The following is a 22,647-nucleotide window of genomic DNA, read 5'->3' as shown; positions in this document are numbered from 1 at the left end:
TTCTTTCATTTTTAACTTTATTGCCTAAACATTGAATAAAAAAAAATATATATATATTCTGGTGAGAAGAGATTTGACTGTCTACAAAAACAACATGTTGAATCTGTGAATGAAAGAAAGAAAAGTTCACAGTTTAGTCAGATGGTGGAACAGACCAAAGAAAACGGTCCTCGTTAACATGTTATCTTCAGTAGAACTCAATAATAATTAATACCACGAGATAACCAGACCGAAGCTTTGCTGGAAATAATAACGTGCTCCAATCTTCTTAGGATTTGGTGTTGGACCGTGAAGTATTTAAAGGATTTTATTCCTTCCAGAAGGGTAGCTGAAAGTAGTTTGTCAGCAATAATTAGGAACATTTATCAAAACTTTTGGATTTAAAGCGTTTTTAGGACTCTAATTATGGACAAGAAGAAGTCACATTGTCGAAAATATGTTTAAACAATGTATTTTAAATAGGAACAGATAAATGAATAGAATGAATAACTTTTTATAGAGATTTTTTTCAATAGAAAACAACTAATATCTAATTTTAGTATTTTTTTAAACACCGCCTGGTGAAATGGAAATTTTAAAGCCGAAACTGAAGGCAGATAATAATATTTAACAATGCAAAAATTAAAAAGGTGTTTTTGTAGTTGGAAAATCACGTTTTACCAAATACATCAATCACACAATCACAATTGTAAATAATTGACTATATCTTTTATAAAAAAAAAAAAAAGTATTGTCTGGAAACATGGTTGTTGTTGTTGTTTTTGGGGAGGGATGGGGGTATTTTTTTTATTTTTTTTTTTTTTTTACCAAAGATCTCTCAGAACTGGAATGAACTATTATTCATCATAAAATAAGCATTCACGACGAAATAGGAAGCAAACATATATAACAGTATTTTACGGATTTGTTAAGAGGTCAGGGAGCCACGTGGGACTGTTGTGTAACTGCTTACTCCCAGCTTTTCTGCAGTTTTTTCAGAAGGACAGTAGATGGCGCTCTAAGAGAAAGAATAATGGCAACAACAGCGTGCAGATGTTAAAGACTGAATTCAGATTTGAATTTTGACACAATAAAATAAACCCCAAAATGGCACACGAAATCCCTGGTGTGTGGTTTCCCAAAACAAAAACAACCATCAGTCATATCTTTAAGGTTCATATTTCACAAACAGTTCACAAATATTAATGTTTATTCTATTAAAAAAAATAAAAATAACAATACACTTACTTAATGTTGCATAAATTCATATTTAAAGGAGCAGGAAGTTGAGGAATCAAAGTTTTGTGATAACTCAGCTTTATTTAAAAAGGTATACTGTTTTAATAGTAACAGTATTTAAGAGTGCACATTTTCATAATAATTGCTTTTCAGATTATTATTTTAGTTATGAAATATAATGTCAGCTAATAAAATGAGAACCGCCAACCAACAAGCTGAATATGAAAAAAATATGAAAAATCTTTATCTAGACTGCAATTATGAACAAACACAATCTATGTAAAGTAATAACACACACATTATTGAATTGTTCTTATCCATAATGAATACATCATTCCAAGAGTGCAAAAAATATGTGAACCCTGAGGTTCAACGAAACTTTACTGGAGTCAGGAGTTTGTAAACCTGGACGCCAATCAGTGAAACGACTGGGACTAAAAGCATTCAAACATGATGTGAACCTCACCTCATAAAACAGATCTTAGGAGGTTTGTCATCAGGAAGTGTGTCACGGCCTACAAAACCATCATCATAAGAACACAACTGCACAACTGAAGTTCGCCAAACAGCACCATCACACACCGCTGCAATAAAAAGGTTGATTTGTTTGGGAATAACCCGCAGCACTACGTACAATAGCGTAAAAACAAGAAACATGAAAGCATCATCCTAAAGCAGTGGAGGCATCTTCGTCCTCATCGAGGAGGAAACGAATTCCTCCGTCTAGCTTATCAATGCATCTCACAGGATGAAGTCCGGGTGTGTCAGCAGGAGTTAATAAGGCCACAATAATGCTGCTTGGATTTATTTCCAGATACTTTTATCCAAATGAATTCAATTTTGTATTGAAGTCGTCTCTTCACTGATGCCTCTAATTTTGCACAGAAGAAAACTAAGAGGCTACTTCACTCCCTCTGGAAACACATCACCTACACTCAATAATTACAGACTTAAAGCCGTACAGAATACACAATCCTCCCAAAGCCTAAACAGCCACAGGTCAGCACTTTCTGGACATTTAACATTCAATATTGTCCACACGAGCAGGAACAGTCGACTGTTGATTACAGTTTTGTTCTCTTTGCCTCTGACGCTTAACGACATAAAGCCTGATTACAAATACAGAAACAATCACAGCCACAGCAAGCACGATCCAAACCCAGACAAAACCGCCCGCCCCCCCAAGGGAACTCTTCTTAGTATTGTTTACGGCTGGTGTAATCATTCCGACGAGGACGGGAGTCGTGACCCTCAAACCTTCACCGTCCTCCGCTTTGATGCATTTCACCTCATCCTTCAGTACGAATCCAGCTCGACAGAAACACACGAAACTCCCAAAAGTGTTGCGACACTCCTGATCACATCCGTCCATCTGACACTCATTTACGTCCACACAGACCCCATCATTGTCCAGGAAGCCGTCGGGACAGAAGCAGGCGCTGTTAGTGTGTGCCTCGCATACCGCAGGGCACTTCTGCTCAGCACAGTGCAGTTTGCACCGTTTGAGGTCTTTGCTGTCTGGAATATATCCACTGAAACAGGAGCATGTGTAACCCTCCTTTACGTCTTTGCATGTGTGCTCACAAGGACCAGTCGAGCAGCCTTTAGCGCTTTTGAAAACCATTGGGTCTGATAATGCTTGAGCCCTGCATGCATCTTTGTGCTTCGTTTTGCACAGGAAACCATCAGTTTTGTCTGAGCAAAGACTCTCCGTCCACTTTCGATCGTTTGAAAGTGATGCACAGTGTGGAGAGCAGAGTTTAACGCTGTCTTTCCAGGTGCTGAACGAAGGAACAAAGCTCCTGTCCATGTCAGCAGATGTCCACTCATATCCTCTGAGTGGAGCTGAGAGGTTGCTGCAGGCGCCGGCTGGTAAACGCAGTCCGATCCAGAAGTTTCCAAACAACTCTTCACTCAAAATGTCAAACAAACTCTGATTAGTGTCAGGCTGAAATGTCAGGAGTTCTCCGTTTCTGTCACGGCACGCTTCCTGAGCTGCTTTAAAATCCACTCTGTCCCGGTTAACCGTCACGCAGTCACCTCCAGAACAAACGGGCCTGCAGGTGCTAGGCTGCTTCATGGATACTCCTGTCCTCATCAGCAATAAAAGCATTATTGACATCAAAATCGTTGTCCTCATAACCTTCACTGGCACAAACATTGTCAGCAGCAAGCAGGCCATGTTGCTGTGCAGCAGACTTTAAAGGCTGGTTGTCTTCAATTATGGAGAATTTGTAGCCTTTGGCATCTCCGGGAGAGTCGAGTCCCACAGGACAATGAGTGGGAAGGAAACCAGACAAAGAAGCTCGACGACCGGTTTTTTTCCAGAGGAAAAACATACACGCACACACATGCCCACACACACGCACACACATACACACGCACACGCACGCACATACACACGCACACGCACGCACGCACACACACACACACACACACACACACAATTATATTGATATTGATTTAATGCATCAATGCACAGTATACACATATACAACTGCACAATCAGAGGACCAAAGTCCACTCAGCTAGTAACTACGTGACAGTGGGGGGAACAAAGAACATTTACTAAAGTTCTGAACTTCAGTAAAACTGGGAGGCACGTCCTTGCATATTTCAAATTTATGGTAATAATATTTGACAAATTTTCAGATACAGAAAGTTTACTTTTTGACTCCACTACTCTTATTTAACAGCTATAGTTACTGGTTGCATAACAAATTAAGTTCTACCTCAACCAGTTACAACAACAAAATACTACTTACATGTTAATGCATCAGTGATGATTAAAGGTCTAATCATATAATAACAGTAAAAACTGACTGGTGCCATTCTTAACAAGTTTTTGCTACTTAAAGTATATTTTATTGCCAATATTAAAGTATTTCTAATTGCCTTTTACTTGTACTGGAGTATCTTAGAGAGTGCAGGTACTGCTGCTTTTACTTCAGTTGTGGTATTGAAAGACAAAGATAACTCAGAAAATCTCAGCTTTACACATTTTGTTTCAACATGTCTGTTGTTGCAACAGCAGAAAATATTCAATATTTTCTGCTGTTGCAACACACATTATAAAAGAAGCTGGCTGATCTTAACGTTACATGCCAACTTTTAGCATCGTTACATCCTGCAGCTTTCTCTCTGTTAAAAACATACTTACATGATCTTGGATTATTAAGCATGTCAGTAAAATAACCGGCACCACCCAGCTCAAACAATCGGACCTCCACCCGGAGGCCCTCACATCCTCTTCCTGACAGGATTTTTTACATCGCCTGCACCAGCATATATTTGCACTTACAGTTTTTTGTTCTCATTATGTTCTACTCTGGATGTGTATTGTCTGATTTGATATGTAATTATTTGATAACAGCATAAATCCTGACAAAAAGAAGTTGCATGAATATAAATTACATAAATAAACGTTAATGATCCACTGCCACTATAAGGTCATAGGTCATCAGTCAGGATTGACTCGTACAGTTTCTCTAAACGTGGATCCAGACCAGAGGACACCCAGCAGTAGCCGTCCGTAGTGGTGTTCTTCTTCGCTTCTTTTTTGGAGCGACTGCATCGAAAGATTGCGATGAACAGCGTCACGGCGACCAACACGAGCAGCGGGACGACCGAACCCAGGACGCAGATTATCACCCTGGAGTTGGCCGTCTTGGCAACATTCAAGGACATGTTGCTGTGGTGATCGCCGTGCGTGCCGTTCACCAGATCCGGAGGCGGAGCGTCCGTGTGGGGCGACTGGTGCTGGAGTTCCACCGCGGTTCCTGTTTGAGACTCGGTGAGGTTCTCCTGCGTTTCCCCGGCGATCGGGTCGTCCGACGAGGCGTCCGACGTGACGGTCACGTGCGGAGCGTCGGTCGATCCGTCGAGGTGGACGGATCGACGGTCGGTGCACGTGAAGCTGCCCGCGGTGTTGACGCAGACCAACTCGGCGAAACAGAGATTACCGACACATTCATCGACGTCGACACATGTGAGCTCATCTCCGGATAAAGTGAAGCCCTCGTCGCAGGAGCAGGAGAAGGAGCCGATGCTGTTCAAGCAGTTTTGCTGGCATTTCGATTGTGCGCACTCGTCGACGTCGCTGCATTTACCGTCCACCATTTCGTAGCCGTCCTTACACGCACACGTGTAACTGCCGTGTGTATTTACGCACACGTGATCTTCACAGGCCTCTGATTGGCACTCATCAACGTCAGAGCAGTCGCGCTGGTTTTCACTCAGTTCGAGGCCCGTGGGACATTTGCAGGCGTAACCCGACTCTCTCATCACACACTCGTGCTCGCAGGTGTCGGGACCGCACACGTCTTTCATCCTGCAGGTGAGTCCGTCCTCCTCCAGGTCAGAACCTTCGTTGCAGGAGCATCGGATGTCATCTGTGTCCTGATGGCACGAATGTTCACATCCGCCGTTGTTGATTGCACATCTTGGCTTTCCTGTTTTGCAGAAGGGGCCCGGGTTATTCCAGCTGTACGTGCGGTCCGAACCCATGCAGACAGAGTAGGCAGACTCCTGGGTAGCACATGGAATAATGACATACGTCCCGATGGGGAATAATTTCAGTTCACTTTTCTGTGGGTTTTGTGAGAAGGGTACTATGTATTTGTGTCCAGGACCCAGCAGAGCCAAAGGTTTGCACATCCCCTTAAAAGAAAACCTACATGCATAAAAAGCCTTCTTTTTACAAGATTCGGCCGTCCATTTCAGCTGATTCGGACCTGAAAAGGTGTGATCGACCTTCACACATCTCTCTGTGCATGTGGGGATGGGCTGTTTTTTCCAGTTGGAGTAGTGAGAGTCTTCCTCCCCGGACACCCATTTAAACCCTTTGAGAGTCTTGTTAGAGATCACGCAGTCCTGTTTATGCAGTTTCAGTCCAATCCAAAACTTCAGGCCCCTGTCCTGACGCTGACTTCGGATCAGCGAGAAGAGCGAGAGCAACGCTTCCTCCTCTCGTCCGTCCCTGAGCGTCATCAGATCACCTCCGTTGTGAACGCAGTTCTGTTGGGCCTTCTCAAAGTTCACCCTCTCCATGTTCAGGGTGAAGCAGGCCATCGAGGTGCACAGCGTTCCATGTTCAGCTCCCGATAGACGCTCGAAGCCGTTAATGAGCAGCAGCAGAAAAATCAACCACATAATTGCCGTAGAGATCAACGAATCAGCTGATATCCAGAGGGTCCCTGGGACTGTCGCAGTGAAACGAGACCGATGTGTGGTGGTCCATTCGTAGCCCAGGAGCAAGTGGCGTGGGTCTGAAACTGACGTTCATGCGCCGGTATCCTGTTTGGGATCCAAACTAAAGACGGAAATTGCGTTTAGCAGCAGTTATGGGCTCTTTCTTTCTCCCCCGCTGACCAGTTCCGGTTTGAAACAGAAAACAATGAAGGGCTCCGCCGTGTTTTGACTGCTTCTCCAGATGTCTCCGGCCCCAGTTGGCTCCGAGCAGTTAAAGCGGATTCCCTTAATTGTGGTGCCTTACAATGCAAGAGCATGCCGGGGTCAGAGTCTCCGGGACACTTACAAATCAGAGCTGTGGACAGACACACAATAGCTGCTGCAGGAAACGAACCTCTTACCTTTGCCACCCTGCTGCCACAGAGGTGAACTTCACTTCATTTAAATATGGATTTTGTAATCATTTGACCTCCTTATATGTCATTCTGTCTGCAAACAAACATACAATTGTTTCATCATTGATTTGATTTATTGTGACTTTAACTGTTATCCTAAGTTTCTTGTGGGAATTGTGTGCTTATGTATGAAAACACCAAGTAAAAGGAGAAAAATGTGTATTTTTTCACCCACATAAATTGTTTAAAACATGTTTAACACAACAGGTCATAGTAACCTTATAAATACCTTTTTATGCCAGTGGCTATTTATTGTTGTGTTTTTTTGTTTTTGTGGTTTTGTTGTTGTGTTTTGTATTACTATTTATTGGTCTTGATTAGCGAAGCCTTCCACTACTTCTTGTCATGTCCTGTTGTGTTTGAATATTGTCAGTATTGTTTTTAAATGTTTGTCTCTTTTTTACTGCAAAACAAATCTTCCTACGGGTACAAATGAAGTAACCTGAACCTGAGCCTGAACACATAACTGATAATGGTCCATAACATGACTTTGGACTTGTAAGGTTGACCCTTCATTCCTCTGTCTCACCACAATGAGCGTACGTGATTGCCACCGAGATACACGTATCTCAAGCCGAAGGAACAGTTTTGGATGGCAGATGCCAAGAACATTTATGTGAATCCAGACATGTCCTGTGTTTGTTTAATTGCAGGAAGTGCCCCAACGACAAACACAGGAAACACAGTCAAACTCTCCTCCACCCGCTGAGCTCACACAGGCAGTGAAATGATGTCTACTTCAAAGAAACAGGTTCTCCCATTTATATTAACATCACAATGCCATGAAGTTAATACCCACATGTTCACTGTGTCAGTTTTTTGAGGGATTTTTTTTTTTAGCCAACATCAACTAAAAGTCTACATGGAGTCAAAACATGCAGCAGTAATAAACATGATGGTCATCAGCCCGGTTATTAAAGAAGAACAGTCCACACTCACATAACAGCACTCACCTGTGCTCAACAACAGTTTCTATGTGACTTCAGCTGCTTCAGAAAGTATTCAGACAGATCAGTCGACATGTCATCACCCATTAGGACCAGTTACTACCATGTTTTTAGAAATCTCTGCAAATGGTCACAAACTGAAATCTCATGAACAAAACTATTCACACGTATCCTGTTTGCTTTAATGATCCTTGACCAGAAGTGCTCGACTGCAATAAATCAAACTGATTACACAATGTTTATAAAAGTCCACACTGCGTGTAAAAAGACTCACAGTTCACACTGCATGCAGACAAAAATCAAGCTATGAAGCGCAAGGAGCTCTCTGTTGCCCTCTGTGATAAAACTCTCGTAATCAGGACCAGCTCATGAAACCATTTCTAAAGCTCTGAATGTTCCCAGAAGCACAGAAACCTCAATTATATAGAAATGGAAGAAGGTTGGAACCACACATACCTTTATTCAAGGAGATGACCGAGAACCCAACGCTCACTCAACCAAAGCTTTAGAAGTCCTCTGATGGGAGAATCTGCTGGAAGGACGACCAGCTCAGCACTTCTTCAGTCAGGCCTTTATGTCCGAGCAGCTTCTAAACAGAAGACACTTTTGTTAAGATCCCTTTTTTAGGCAGAAGAAGGATAGAAGCAGTAAAAACATAGAGGAGAATAAATACATGCACTAAAGTCCGGTTGGCAAGGAATTGAACCAGGGACTCATCAGTGGCATTTGTGCCAATGCAGCCCAACCACTCAGCTATGAGGATGTCCAACAGAAGTATTGACTAAAAGATATATAAAAGCCTTCTTGGAGTTTCCCAAAGACCCATTTTAAAAACACTCTTGAAAGCACAAGGTAAAAGGCTCTCTGCTCTCACGAGATAACAACTATTTGGGCAGAACTCCAAATGCAATGCTTGGTGAACTCCTATTGTCCATGTGAAGGTTAGAGATTTAATGAAACACTGTGTTATGAATAAGAAAAGCAAAATGGGGACCAGTCATTCAATAATTATGTTGGAAAACTTTTCAGAATGAGAGTTTAACTTCTAGATGAAATATAGAATATATATATATATGTATTATTTTTTAACTATTCGATGCCATGTGAACATGATGTACTTTCCCACTCTGTTGGAACACCAACAATTAATGCAGGCAGGTTGAAGACATGTTGTTTTTTATTGTTTCATTAAATCTCTAACCTTCACACAGACCCCCACTGAAGGTATGTACGTACAGGTCTCTCGGATTGGTGCAGCATATCACACACCTCTTCCACTTCTTCAGAAACCTCGTACATGAACGAGCAGGCTCTGTTTTCAAATGCAATTCCTTTTAATGAAACCTATAATTTGTTATTCACTGACAGCTGCATAGAAACGCTGCCGGATAAAAGAATGTCGTATGACCTGAGCCCGGTTTCATAAAGACACAAAGAAGAAATAATGGAGCCACCTCACTTCACTTCAGTCTATTGCGATAGGATTACTATTCAAGCCTCACACTGCAGAAGAGTCTCATGAGATGCTGGGACAGAATATCATAGATGTTTTATTTCTGTACAAAACAATGTAACTAACAGAATACAGAATTTGTATGCAGTGCTTCAAAGGAAAAAAATGCTACTTTTTACACCATTATATGAAGCTTGTCTGACAGCAGTAGGTTGTAGTTAATTTATAGATGATTATGAACATGTGACATTTGGTCAGATATTAATTAGGAGACAGTAATTTCAGGTGTCCACCTTGAAACTGTGCTGGTTGTGTCGGTCAAAGATGTGTGTGAAGCACGTCTTACAATTCGTAGCTACTTTATATTACTTACTTAGTCCAATAAAATGTTCTTTAAAATTGTTTGTGACGAATCAAAATAGTCAAAACATCAAAATGACCAATTATCAAACTTTGCCTTTGCTATTATGGTTCATTCTGACACCTGTATGTGGAGGCCGTCTTCCAGTGTCTTCTTTTTACTTCAAATGTCCAATGAACTCAAAACACCCTCCTTCTTCTGAATCCATTAAAAACAAATGAATTGGCACGGCACACTTTGAATTCCTAAGAAGAGCTCTTGTTGTCACACTACTGACATCTTAAAACACTTCCTCATTCACATAACCACTAACTGTTTTCTGAAGTGTTTTGCATAATGAAATATTCGGGAGTAGCAGGATTGTTGAAGGATTTTTTTTTTCTCAAATGCAACCTAAAAAATGAAGTTGACTCTTGTCTATATGACGGTGTGGACGAGTACTCATCTTTGGTGCTTGTTGGTGAATATTACCTGGACACCAGTCGTCCCCGGTTCAGAGTTCAGAAGATCTTGTAAAGCCCGTCTCTCTTGTTGATCTGGTCATCTAACAATATCATACAGGTATATATTAGTTGGTGGTGGAGGAGGTATTAATATATTTTACTCCATAATTCCTTTACACAAGTAAAAGTAAAGAGGTATCGTCAGCAAAACGTAGTTAAAAGTAAAAGTATTGATTCCATAGAAAAATGGCAGCTCAGTAAACTTTTCCACCAAATTTTGGCAGTCTATCTAAATATAAGTGTAAAATGTTCCATCTCTCCCTCTGCTCTGCACCTCCAACCCAGGATCAACTGCAGGCTCTGACAAGGCAGATGAGGTCAGAGACCAAACACTAACTTGTGTTTACCTGCTGTTGTCTGACAGAATTTCAATATCATGGATGCATCAATCTTACAGTTCAACAGTAGATTTGTGGGTTAGACTGCAGAAAAACCTGTTTGTTTGCAAGTTCTGACAAGTGCTTGAGATGCACTGTGCCAGTAAGATTGCGTGTGATAGCTGCCATGGCAGAAATCATTCCAATCAATGTTTTCAAACACATCATATCACACAGTTAGTACACATTCAGCTACCTGCACACAACAATAGAATTAGTTGAGTACATTTAAAATGCCGAGTCCGTCTCGGACTGCTGCTTGATTTTCAGCATCCACAATCATTCACTCATTTGATAGTTACAGTGACTGATAATGTTTGAATATTACCGTCATAAAAAATATCTTCCTGAATATTCTTTATTGTTGATGTTTTGATCGAGATACATTAATACAAACCTGAACACACATCCTAAGAAGTAAACAAGACTTTGTGTGTTATAAAATAGCGATGACAACAACTCCAGGAATGACTGCAACGCTTTCCACGGAAAGAGAACCTGCAGGTGGAGTTTGTTCAAACATCCAGGTAAGAAACATAATTCCTCCTCACCAACCTGCGAGGCCTGTGACATCAGCAGAGAATATATAAAGCCTCTCCACTGTCACCTGCTGATCCAACCTGCCTCCACTGAACTGCACACGTTCTCTCCTGAGCCAGTGAGGTAAGATATTCCTCTCACACTTTGGAAATAGTTTATTCAAATTTAACTCAGGAACAGGCTGCATATCAACAGAGTCAACATCCAGATATCATAGATCACAGAGACGGCTCGACAGGACGAAAGGTTGAATACAAATCAGCAGAAAAATTAAACCACACAGAGAATCATTTTTAAATGAGAGAGATCATTTACTAACCTTTAAAAACCCATCTGGTTCTTCAAAAGTGTTGAACATGAGGATTCACCTTTCTTTGATGTTGAGCTCCTCCAGTGTTGGACTTCGTTTCCCTCACAGATAACAAAACACCTGGAAACAAAATCCAACACTTGTAAGAACAAACAACCAATGTTGCAAATATCATTTTAGCAACCTGACTTCAACTTAAAAACACAGAAGGCTTGTTGGTAAGATTTATACACAAACTAAGCAGTTATTTGTAGAATCAGCAACCAAAATGTCTTTTTTCTTTTTTTTGAATCAGCTTACATTGTTGTATGCATAAGAGAAGGCAAAACTGAAGGAAAGGGGGCTTATTTGGGAGGCTCATCTAGAAGTACCCAGCAATGGAGGACTGCATGTCAATGATTGTACAAAAATGCTCCAAATTTAAAGTAAAATAGATGCAGTTTTATTTTCTCTGAATGATGTTACAGTCATTTACGTTTGATTCCATAAAGGAGGAATATTTGTAACACCATGTCAGTGGTTACAGATGGCACTCTCACGTCTTTACTGCTCAACAAATAGAAATTGTTATGAGGCGGGACTGGATCGTACCCACATGCAGACACAGAATCGAGTTCAGGTCCAGAAAAGACTGTATTTGCTGGTGGAAGATGAGTCGTAGCAGGCTGGATAGAGTGTGTGGTTTCCCGGTCCGACGGGGCAGCAGGCTGGATAGAGGTAGTCCATGGCAAGACGACAGAACAGGACAGATGGCTGGCAGCATTGACGACAGGTTACGGGTTGGTGGACATAGCAGATAGTATGGACCGACAACCCGGGACTGCAGGACCAGCGCTGATATACCGGCAGGTGGAAATCAACTGGATAGTCTGCAGCCTTGCAGGCTGATCAGGGGTGTGACCGAGGGAGGTGACTGGAGGCGGGCAGAGGAGGACAGAACAAAACACGAAGCACATGGCAAACAACAACAAACAGAGGAATGACAGAACACATCAGGAGAGGAGATCAGGGAAACCAAAAGGTTAACACAGGTCAGACGGGGATCCTGACAGAAATACTGTCCCGTTGCCAGATCTTAGAGTTGCCCAATGTTCCAGTTCATTCTTGTTTTTAGGCTTCAAAATGCATCAGAATTTACAATTTATACATTTACACAATGTATACAGAAGTATATCCGTGCCATCACTTAAGTGATGCATTTACAATGCTGTAAGTGCAAGAAAGTCTTGTCCTACTTGACATTTTAGGAGATCCTTACACTGACCTCAGCCCAAAACTTTTAACATTTACAGATTCTTTCAATCGTTGTGAGCAGAGTACGAACAGAGCAGCCATGCCTCCTCCCGGTGTGTGTCAGGACATCATAGAGGCTCGACAAAAGAAAGACGGTTACGGGAGCATCACCAACCCAAAGAGTGTCTTCAAGCAAGACTTCCAGAATCTAAAAAAGTCCTTTGTCATCAAAGGATTGAGATACATCGATGACAATTTTCCACCGGACAGCGGGTCCATCGGCGAGGGGATCCTGAGCCCGTCGGACCTGGCCCGCGTGGTGTGGCTGAGACCAGCAGTGAGTGTTTAAAAAAAGGATTAAACCACAGATGATATCTGGTGTAACATTGAATGTTAATGTGTCATCAAGCATTTGAAACTCACAGCATTGCTCTGCATTCAAACTTAAATTCCCCAACCTTTAATTAATTCCCCTTTTTCCAGAAAATTGCTTCTAATCCGTCCTTCATACTTGATGGGTTCTCCAGGTTTGACTTCAGTCAAGGACTACTTGGTAGGGTCATTTCTTCATTCACAGTATGTTACTGTTGTGCCTCTCAGTTTCAGCAATGACTCATTGAATATCTTTTTAAACAGGAAACTGCTGGTTTCTTGCGTCTATCGGAGCGCTGACGTTCCGGGATAACGTCTTCAAACAAGTCGTTCCCCTCGACCAAACGTTTGACAAGGACTACTGCGGACTGTTTCACTTCAGGGTAAATACTTATTTGTATTGCCATTTTTAACAAGTAGATGTTCATTCAAAAAAAAAAAAAATGGTTAAAAAACATTTTAAACATGCTCTGCTGAATGTCTGATGCAACACAACACCATCATTATTCACATAATGACAAAGTGCATTTTACATGTGTTTTTACTGTGACACACTTCTGACTGTTTTGGCTCCAGTCTAGCAACTTCCATTAAATAGTATGAGCTGATAAAACAATCACATATCAAAGTGCATTTAGTGGCTGTTCTGGAGATGTTGGTCATATCACTTGGTCTCACTTATCCATGCAAAGTAGCTCTGCAAATACAGTTCAATTAAAGTTATTGTTTGAGAGTCAGCACCTCCAAGTCGGAGGCCATGGTCTTCTGACAGGAAATGGGTAATTGCTGCTATTTGGTGAGAACTGAATTTCAAGTGTGGTGGTGTCTTCAGGGGTGACAGTAAAATGGAGCACAAGATTTACCTGTGAATTACAGTGGGATCAAAACAATAGAAAAGGTGGCACTTTATAGAACTCTTACAGTCTGCACATCACAGATTTGGGGGAATAATATTCACAAACTTTCTTCACTTCATATGAACACGTGAAAGCGGTTTCTGCTAACTCATAAATGACCGTTGTTCTACTTTCATTTGGCAATAATTGAAACTCATATCAAAATAAATTGTTTATGTTGCTTTTCGTTTTTAACCTTTCAGTTCTGGAGGTTTGGGAAGTGGATGGATGTCGTCGTCGATGACAAGCTGCCGACAATTGACGGGAAACTAATCTTTGTTCACGCCAAAGATGAAAATGAGTTCTGGCCTGCTTTGCTGGAGAAGGGTTATGCCAAGTACGTAAATAAAAATGCATTTGTTTCTCAAACATAAATTATGAATTAATTTTGTCTGGAGCATCGGTAGGATATAGCACTATATCCCCTTCATCTCAGGGTCTGTGGTTCCTACACCGACATGACTGCTGGGACTCCTTCAGAGGCGATGATGGACTTCACCGGCGGTGTGCACATGTGTGTCGACCTGTCCAAGCCTCCTCCGGACTTGTGGGAGTTGATGTGCAGAGCTGGTCAATCCAGCACGCTGATGGGGTGCGGTACATCTCAAGGGGTACATAGAAATATACCAAACAAAAAGACACACCGAACAGTTGTTCTTCATCAGCATGTAGACCGTTCAGAGATGCCGTAAGTTCAACGACTGCTGCAGCTAACTCGTCGCATCCTAACAGACCAAATGAACGTAGCGTCCTGAAATGTGGAGAAATGATGATGGGTTTCATTTCTTCCTGCCAAATCATGTTGAAATCATGTGACGGACATTACACCATCCCAAATTTTCCTTCACTTTTCCTCTAATTTGGGGAATTTTTTCTCATAATAAACAGAATACAATCTTCAACTCTACCGTGCCCAAACTGATTTACCTCATAAATACTCTTGATGGGTTCAAAAGAACTCATTAAAGGACACTTCATTTGAGCATACTTATTATGTTTGATGTTGAAATTATAAAACATAAAAACCAATGTGACCCTAGATTGTTTCCCCATGGACCAGCATTAAAAAGACGCCTTCATGTCGTTGGCTTGTAGGAAACATCTGCTAACACCGTGCTGCCGAATGGATTGGTCCAAGGCCACGCCTACACTGTGACAGGTGTCAAACAGGTGAAGAACTGCACTTAGTTACACTTAAAACTGAAAGTAAATCTCAATTCGGAATAAATAAAAGCCGGGCAAAAGATTCTGAAGCAGTTCGGTTTTCAGGCTTGTATTTAAAGGATGGGTTTTGTATTTTTCAAGTCTGTCTTGGCAGGTTCATGGTTTCCTCATACACGTTTGCACGGTCGCATTCAGACAGACTCGAAAAATCCTGAACGTATCCTTTCAGCATACTTTGTTAAATATTCAAATTTAGGAAACAATTTCTTGCGTTATACATTTGAGGTACATAATGACAGGTACATTTTCTGGTGATGATCGTTGGTCAGATTATGAGCCAAGAGACACCTGTACGCCTGGTGCGTCTGTGGAACCCGTGGGGCAAAGGAGAGTGGGAAGGAGCCTGGAGCGACCGGTGAGAGCAAGTCGCACTCTGGGACTGTCCCACAAAGATGTCGGTTTCAATTTCATGTTTTAACAATTTTTTGATTATTTTCCAATTTACAAAAAAACTAAATTTGTCAAACTAAATTTCTTGCGTTTCATTTTTATGGGTTTTTTTTTACATACAGTCTTACATGAAAGCCAAATGGTTGCTAAGGTGGCTCTTTTGCTGTCTCAAAGTATAACTGCTCCAGTGGTACAGTATGTTCTGTACTGCAGTAGCAAAGGAAAGGCTGAAGGTCTTTGGAGAAGGAAGTCAAGCAGGCTGTCAAACTGTCATCTGAAAACATTTTTCTGCGTATGCTGAACTGGTTTTGCCAGTTGCTGTAAAATATTCCACTGTGATGTCTGTCTGGAAGGCAGCTTAAAATATTGGCTTGTCATACACAAAAATTGAATTGCCATTTATGTCAGGAGACACAGATCTTCATTACATGTTACTTCCCCTTGAATGTTGAAAACTGATGTTATTTCTCTTATTTTCAAGGTCCTCTCTGTGGAAAACCGTGAGTTCTCAAGATCGTGAGCTATGCCATTCAGTGGCTGATGATGGAGAGTTTTGGTAAGCAAATTTAGTCGAATGTAAGACATTTTTCTTAGCATCTACATTTTTTTCTGTCGTACTCACATCTAGGAGATACCAAAGTCGATGCTTTATATTGACAATGCACAGAAAACTACTACTTAGGCAGAAAATTACAAAATTTCCTTTTTTTCATTCATATTTTTTGCTTAATGAAACATGTTCTGTACTTAACAAGCTCAGGGTTTTACATTTTCACATCACCTCCAACGGACATTTTTCTTTTTCAAAATGTACCTGATTTTAACAGGATGACTCTGGAGGATTTCTGTAAGTTCTACACAGATCTCGACATCTGCGGTTTGAGTCCAGACTTCCTTGATGGAAACTCCGTTTGTCAATGGAGGACCTCCATGACTGAAGGCCGATGGGTTGCAGGAACCACCGCCGGAGGCTGCATGAACAACAGAGGTAATCAGATCATTATATCACATTGTACTGTTTTTTATGTAAACCCTGTTTTCAAAAAAGTTGGGACGCTGTGTAAAATGTGAATAAAAACGGAATAAAATGATTTGCAAAATCATGTAAACTGAAACGTGTTAAAATAAGCAAGGTGTTCCCTGAAAAAGACGTTGTCCGGATGGCAGCATATGCTTCACCAATAAAATGCATTTATCATTCAGCATTAATGATGCCTGTACAATATGCAAGCTGCCCATGCCATGCGCTCTAATGCACCCCTGTAACATCAGGGATGTTGGCTTTTGAACTGAACACTGATAACAAGCTGGAATTTTGAAACGTTTCTGCCATCTAATTAAAAATGAGCGTATATTTTTAATAAAATAATCATATTTTTCAGTTTCACATTTTGATATGTTGTTTTTGTTCTATTTTCAATTTAATATGGGTTTACATCATTTGCAAATCATTATATTCTGTTTTTTACATTTTACAGTGTCCCCACATTTTTGGAAATGGGGTTGTACATTAGAAATGTGTTGACATTTGTTTTGATAAATTAAAGCCCTAGAAAATTGCACTTGTTATATCAGCGTCTGCAGTGATGTGGAAGCTGTACCGATCTGTCGCGGTGAAGAAGAAGCTGAGCTATAAAACGAAGCTCTGGATTTACAGTTGATGTATGTTCATGTCCTCACCTTGTGTCATAAGCTCTGGGGTGACGGAAAGAACAACATTGCAGATACAGACACCTCAAATTAGTTTCCTCCATTTGGTCTTCTGGCTCCTTTTAAAGCAAAGAAGCCAGAAGACCAAATGGAGGAAACTAATTTGAGGTGTCTGTATCTGCAATGCTGTATTTCACACAATTCCAGATACGTCACAGTAGGTAATGACATGACATGCAAGCACAATTATAACATGCAACTCCAGGTCATGCAACTATTTGACATTGTAAAATACAAAATAAGCAGTCATTTTTGATGCCGTCAATAAATCACAAGAACGTCTGGTTTTCACCAATCAAATCAGGTGAATGAACCTTGTTTCTCTCTTCGGCTTCCAGACAGTTTCTGGACAAATCCGCAGTATCGAATCCAGGTGTCTGGTGAACTTTCAGAATATAGTGGTCAGAAAAACCTGCTGGTGTCTCTCATGCAAAAACCTGACAAGAGGAACAGACGCCTGGTGCAAAGCCTCCACATCGGATTCTCTGTATTTGAGGTAAATATTACTCTTCATTGTTTATTATGGGTATGTCACGCATACAGCAGCCATGGAAAGTAGCCGTAGTTGTCAGATTAAGTGAAAACAACAATTAAACCCTGCTGAAGACCTCAGATTGTCCTTCACGAACAATGAAAACTAAACTTCTTGTAATAATATTGAATGGCAGTTGCTGGGAAATCCAGATAATGATTTCAAAAACTTTAACCAAACAACGACAAAATAATTATTATTTGAAGTTCAGAGAACAGTTGGGTAGCAAGTCTCGGCCAGATTCAGTTTTTCATTTCGAGTTGGAGTATAAAATAAATAATAATGATAAATATTTGACACTTATTAATTTAATGAATGTCCTTTTGTCTCCGATATAAAAAATGTCCCCCTGATTTCCTTAAAGGTGACTGAACAGGTAAGAAATATTTTCTTCCCGTCCTTGATAATGGACAAACATAAACTCCAGCTCCTCTTAAAAGAGATAAAAGAAACCTGAAATATCTGCGTATACTTTCAGTATAAGACACAGAGGGGGAAGTTCCCAGCCTCGTTCTTCAGCACAAACGCACCCGCCGCCCAAACCAAGATCTACGTGAATGCTCGTGAGGTGATCAAGTTTCTGACGCTGAAGCCGGCTGAATACCTGATCGTGCCGTCCACCTTCAAAGCCAACGAGACCGCCTCCTTCATCCTGACCATCCACTCCAGGGCAGAGACCAGCTGCTAGTACGACCACACGCAGACACAGAGACGCCAAGTCATCAAAACATCATCTGCAGGAATATGTGACACTTTACTGCTGTTTTATATAAAGAGAAAATGTAATGTATTTGTCTTTCTCCTCAGTGAGAATTCAAATAACCAAACACATGAGCCAGTTGAAAAGGTGAGTAATAAATAATACATTGTCATTATTTTTTACGTTTATCTTGCTATTTTTTTTTTTTAAATATAATTGAATTTATTTAATTTCACTTTTAAATCGCAGGTCAAGCAGGACAAAAATGTAGAGGAGGACAAAAATAAGAAACAATTCTTCCGTCAATACTCCGATAAGGTAACTTTTCACTCGCATATGGTAAAATAACACCATAACAACAAGATACATTTATTCACAAACCTTTAGTTTGATTTGGACTTTGAAATGGACTCAAATGCACAACAAGAAACAGAAGTACAGAAGAAAACTCTTTCAATGATGTTGGTGCAAAAACAAAAGCTTCATGCATTAAGAGGAAAATCCACAAACTCGGTCATTAACAGTCCAGGGTGGAAAAAAAGAAGAAGCCAGGTAAGCAAAGAAAAGGCAAGAACAGAGTTCACAAGACAAACAAGGGTCAAAACACCAAAAACGTACTGATCACTAGTTGATAAATCGGATTGAGATGCCGGTGATGTGGTCAGGGGGAAACTGAACACACCTGGAAACTATCAGACACAGATGGGAAGATGAGAGGACAGGAAGTAAAGACAACAGAAGTGAGACGAGAAAGTCAGTCCTCAAAATAAAACAGGACGTGAACTTGAAAGACACACAGAGACAGAGAGGACCAGAAGATGAGGGAGAGACAGACTGCAACCAAACAACGAGAACAGACTCAAATAGAAACTTATAAGACAAAACTAACCAACGAGGATGAACCGTGACACCTGTAGTGAGTAGAGAGAGAAATATCAGACGACTCTGCAGCATCCTTCAGCTGCCTGGAAACATCTCAGAGAAGTTGTGGCTGCTGAGAGTGAGACGTTCCTGTATCACTCTCACTGCTCAGCACACTACCTTTAGTTAAAACAACAACAACAACAACACAATTGGCTCCCCCAGACTGCAGACCAACAGAAGCTACATACATACAGTTGAGCATTTAGCTGAAACTTATTTCTGTCGGGATTTTCTGAAGAAACAAAAAGAGCTAAACGATTTGCTCATTTCCAGTATGAAGAAGTGGACGCTGAGCTGCTCCAGAGGCTCTTTAATGAAAAGATCCTGAAAGGTTTGTGTTGTGAAAGCTTTAACAAGCTCCATCAACATTTAAACACATTGTACTAATATGTTTTTTGGGCGATTCTGTGTAAAATTCACATCTGTCTGCATTTCTTTTAGGAGACTTGAAATCTGGAGGCTTCAGCATGGACGCCTGCCGCAGCATGGTCGCTCTCATGGACGTATCCCGTTTCTCAGTATAAGTCTCCCATCATTTGAAGCTGCTCATATGACTGTAGTTACATAAAACATATAAGAGTGTACATGGAAGCAAACCTTCTTTGTTGAGGACACGCATGACTTGGTTTAAAGTTCAGGAGCTTTGTTACCTTAATGTTCGGTTTAAAAGACGTCAATCACAGGCAAACTGAACAGCGAGGAATTTGTCCGTCTGTGGGACAAAGTGGTCAAATACAGGGTAAAGAGAAACAAGTCCAGCCGCAGTAAAGCGTATTCATACATATTCATACGATATAAATATGTGTAGATCTGATTATTGTTGTTATATTTTTCCTATTGTTCCAGGATATCTTCTTCCTCATTGATGTCTCAAAAACAGGAACGCTTTCACTGAATGAGTTGAGGAACGCACTCTTAGCTTCAGGTAGGCCGGAAGATATATCTATCAGAAATTATATCTAATGCAAATTATACTTATTTCATTGAATTTTGGATAAAAACAAAAACAATCTATGTTGTTTACACAGCAATATGAAATGACAATAAAACTTTGAACCTTGTTCACACGCCAAACATTCCCTTCATCTTAAGGATGAACTCATTACATTTTGAGGTAAAAGGTCACAATGGCCAAAATTCAACTTTATTTGCTAATTATGACAACATTTTGCACAAGTTTGTAATAAAACAAAATGATGACGTGTGGAGTAAATTTGTAGTAGTTGCTTTTTAACTCAGAAGGTTTCACCAAGTCATTACTGGAATAAAGTCAATTTCCAAACTCCTCCTGAACTCTGTGTGTGTGTGTGTGTGTGTGTGTGTGTGTGTGTGTGTGTGTGTGTGTGTGTGTGTGTGTGTGTGTGTGTGTGTGTGTGTGTGTGTGTGTGTGTGTGTGTGTGTGTGTGTGTGTGTGTGTGTGTGTCAGGCGTGAAGGTCAGTGATGACATGCTCAACCTGATGGCTCTGCGCTACGGCGCCTCCTCTGGCCACATGACACTGGAGAACTTCATCAGTCTCGTCCTTCGCTTGGACTGCATGAACAGTGAGTGAAGTGACAAATGATGACCACAGATGCATAATGTAGAATATCTTATCTCAAAGTGGGAAGATTAAACTTATTTTATTTAGAAGTCCACCATTTGAAAATAATTGTATAGTTTCTAACATTTAATCTCACTTTTGGGCTCAATGGGCCTCATTCATAAACATCTGGGATTCATCAATATTTTCTTTCCTGATTTTGCTCGTACTCAGACCATGGGTATGAACAAATGATGACTGCCTGGCTGTCTTAGAAAATGTAAACACCCTCTTTTTATCATAATAAACCTGCATTCATTAAAAACATGTTTTATAAACGACAATATTGAAAACTGTTAGTTTACTAATGCGTTGACTGAATGTATTAAATAAGCTAACCATGAAAATAATGCCTTTTAATTCATATCAATTATTATCTTAATTAAAATATTCACATATAAATGCAAATACTATATTAATTGCAAATGAAATTAACTATTAATACTTTTTTTTTTTAATCCTGAGGAAACACTTTTGAAAAGTCTTTTTTTTCTTCCACCTTGTTTTAATTTCCGCTGTTGTGGAATTTTTCTTTTAGATTTTGTGTCATCTTTGTCAACTTCTCTTCACTCTCTTTACTTCATTGCTTTCTTCATGACAGCTCCAGACAAACAGGTGTCCTTATATGGAGGAAAGGGGGCGTTACTTTATGCTAATTGCAGAAACCCGCCTGTAGATTTAGAATGATTCTGATTCACTAACACACACGAGGTGGTGAGAACGAAATCGGCCGCTGTGCATGAAAACAAAAATTGAATCCGTCGGAGATTTTGCGTTCGCACATTTCTACACACTGAACGAGGCCCAATATGATTAAATCATTTTTGCAATCTGTGTGTTGCTCAACAGAAATCTTCAAAAAGTTGTCTGATGGAAAAGCTTTGACTCTGCAACAATCAGAGGTAAAAGTAACCTTCTTCATTCTTTTTATAACTTCTAACAAACCACAGCTGTTGATTCAGACGGAAGTAAAGAGGACAGAAAAACTCAAGTTCATATTTTACAGTGATAAAAACCTGCATTCATTTTTAATAGTCGCACTGCATTAATAAACTCTTCCTTTACTTCCAGTGGATGTACGTTTCGATGTACACTTAACCCAGCTGTGAAGATGGACGCACACATCTGGACATATGAGATCTGTGCTTCAGGAAATCAGACGTTTTACCCCAATTTCCGGTTTCATTGATGATGTTGACTGATAACTCCAAACATAACATGAACCATTTTATACATTGTTGAATATAAGAAGAATCAAATCTCCTGTGACAATATGGATACTTGTCAAAGTCGCACAGGTCTTTAACCTTTTGTCTTTACTACATCCAATACTACAAGAAGTGATCAGACCTGAACACGTGCCGTCCCTACAAACATCAGTGTACGTTTCTGTGATTTTACTGTTTGTTTATTATATAGTTCACTTTGTACACTTTGATTTTTCTCCATAAAGTTGGAGAATAGCATCATTTTTAAACTCTATCGTTCATCTACATTTTCTACTCTGTTATTTCTACTGGGCTTTGTGGTGTTTTTATATCCAGCCCAGAAGTGAAAAAAAGATTTACCTGTTCAAGTAAAAGTTTAAATACTGTACCTTAATAACGTTGCATTACAAGTAAATGCCATTCATACACTATTTGTATTAAATGTTCTTCAGTAAAACTACTCAACATTAAAATTGTTTTATTCATTTGAATATTGCTGTTAATATCAAACAACATTTTATTG

The 22,647-nt window shown here is 40.3% G+C and overlaps 3 protein-coding genes and 1 long non-coding RNA gene across 4 annotated transcripts; 1 reads left to right on the top strand and 3 right to left on the bottom strand.

Moving 5' to 3' along the window:
- Window positions 1-1,279: 1,279 nt before the first annotated feature.
- Window positions 1,280-3,400, bottom strand: LOC138614614 (complement component C1q receptor-like). Its single transcript, XM_069688150.1, has one exon. It carries the CDS (start codon window positions 3,398-3,400, stop codon window positions 2,237-2,239), a length of 1,164 nt encoding a protein of 387 aa, XP_069544251.1. The 3' UTR covers window positions 1,280-2,236.
- A 1,267-nt stretch (window positions 3,401-4,667) lies between these two features.
- On the bottom strand, window positions 4,668-6,496 carry LOC138614613 (complement component C1q receptor). The gene has a single exon (XM_069688149.1). It carries the CDS (start codon window positions 6,367-6,369, stop codon window positions 4,669-4,671), a length of 1,701 nt encoding a protein of 566 aa, XP_069544250.1. The 5' UTR covers window positions 6,370-6,496; the 3' UTR covers window position 4,668.
- A 1,814-nt stretch (window positions 6,497-8,310) lies between these two features.
- On the bottom strand, window positions 8,311-12,118 carry LOC138614616 (uncharacterized). The gene is made up of 4 exons (XR_011310305.1): window positions 11,946-12,118; window positions 11,364-11,474; window positions 10,096-10,168; window positions 8,311-8,399 (listed from the first exon to the last, which is right to left on the bottom strand). It is a non-coding gene; the product is annotated as an uncharacterized lncRNA (long non-coding RNA).
- Window positions 11,124-22,615, top strand: LOC138614615 (calpain-1 catalytic subunit-like). Its single transcript, XM_069688152.1, has 22 exons — window positions 11,124-11,167; window positions 12,647-12,924; window positions 13,071-13,140; window positions 13,224-13,342; window positions 14,059-14,192; window positions 14,292-14,466; window positions 14,951-15,025; window positions 15,349-15,434; window positions 15,951-16,025; window positions 16,297-16,457; window positions 17,518-17,675; window positions 18,076-18,087; window positions 18,190-18,398; window positions 18,519-18,558; window positions 18,661-18,729; window positions 19,609-19,666; window positions 19,777-19,838; window positions 20,006-20,074; window positions 20,182-20,260; window positions 20,762-20,878; window positions 21,766-21,818; window positions 21,988-22,615. The coding sequence occupies exons 2-22, from the start codon at window positions 12,688-12,690 to the stop codon at window positions 22,012-22,014; spliced, it is 2,085 nt and encodes a 694-aa protein (XP_069544253.1). The 5' UTR covers window positions 11,124-11,167; window positions 12,647-12,687; the 3' UTR covers window positions 22,015-22,615.
- Window positions 22,616-22,647: the final 32 nt, after the last annotated feature.

This window comes from Brachyistius frenatus, unplaced genomic scaffold (assembly GCF_029030835.1).
Source record: "Brachyistius frenatus isolate BFR_SWC_R1_liver_20210118 unplaced genomic scaffold, ASM2903083v1 Contig_534, whole genome shotgun sequence".
In the NCBI taxonomy this organism is placed as follows: Eukaryota; Metazoa; Chordata; class Actinopteri; family Embiotocidae; genus Brachyistius; species Brachyistius frenatus.
Note: the sequence above shows the minus strand (reverse complement) of the source record. Positions and strands in the feature narration are given on the sequence as shown.

Coding starts and splice junctions, on each gene's coding strand:
- LOC138614614 (XM_069688150.1), bottom strand. CDS start 3,400: ATGGCCTGCTTGCTGCTGACAATGTTTGTGCCAGTGAAGGTTATGAGG.
- LOC138614613 (XM_069688149.1), bottom strand. CDS start 6,369: ATGTGGTTGATTTTTCTGCTGCTGCTCATTAACGGCTTCGAGCGTCTA.
- LOC138614615 (XM_069688152.1), top strand. CDS start 12,688: ATGCCTCCTCCCGGTGTGTGTCAGGACATCATAGAGGCTCGACAAAAG. Junction 20,261..20,761: donor GAACGCACTCTTAGCTTCAG/GTAGGCCGGAAG, acceptor TGTGTGTGTCAG/GCGTGAAGGTCAGTGATGAC. Junction 20,879..21,765: donor TCGCTTGGACTGCATGAACA/GTGAGTGAAGTG, acceptor GTTGCTCAACAG/AAATCTTCAAAAAGTTGTCT.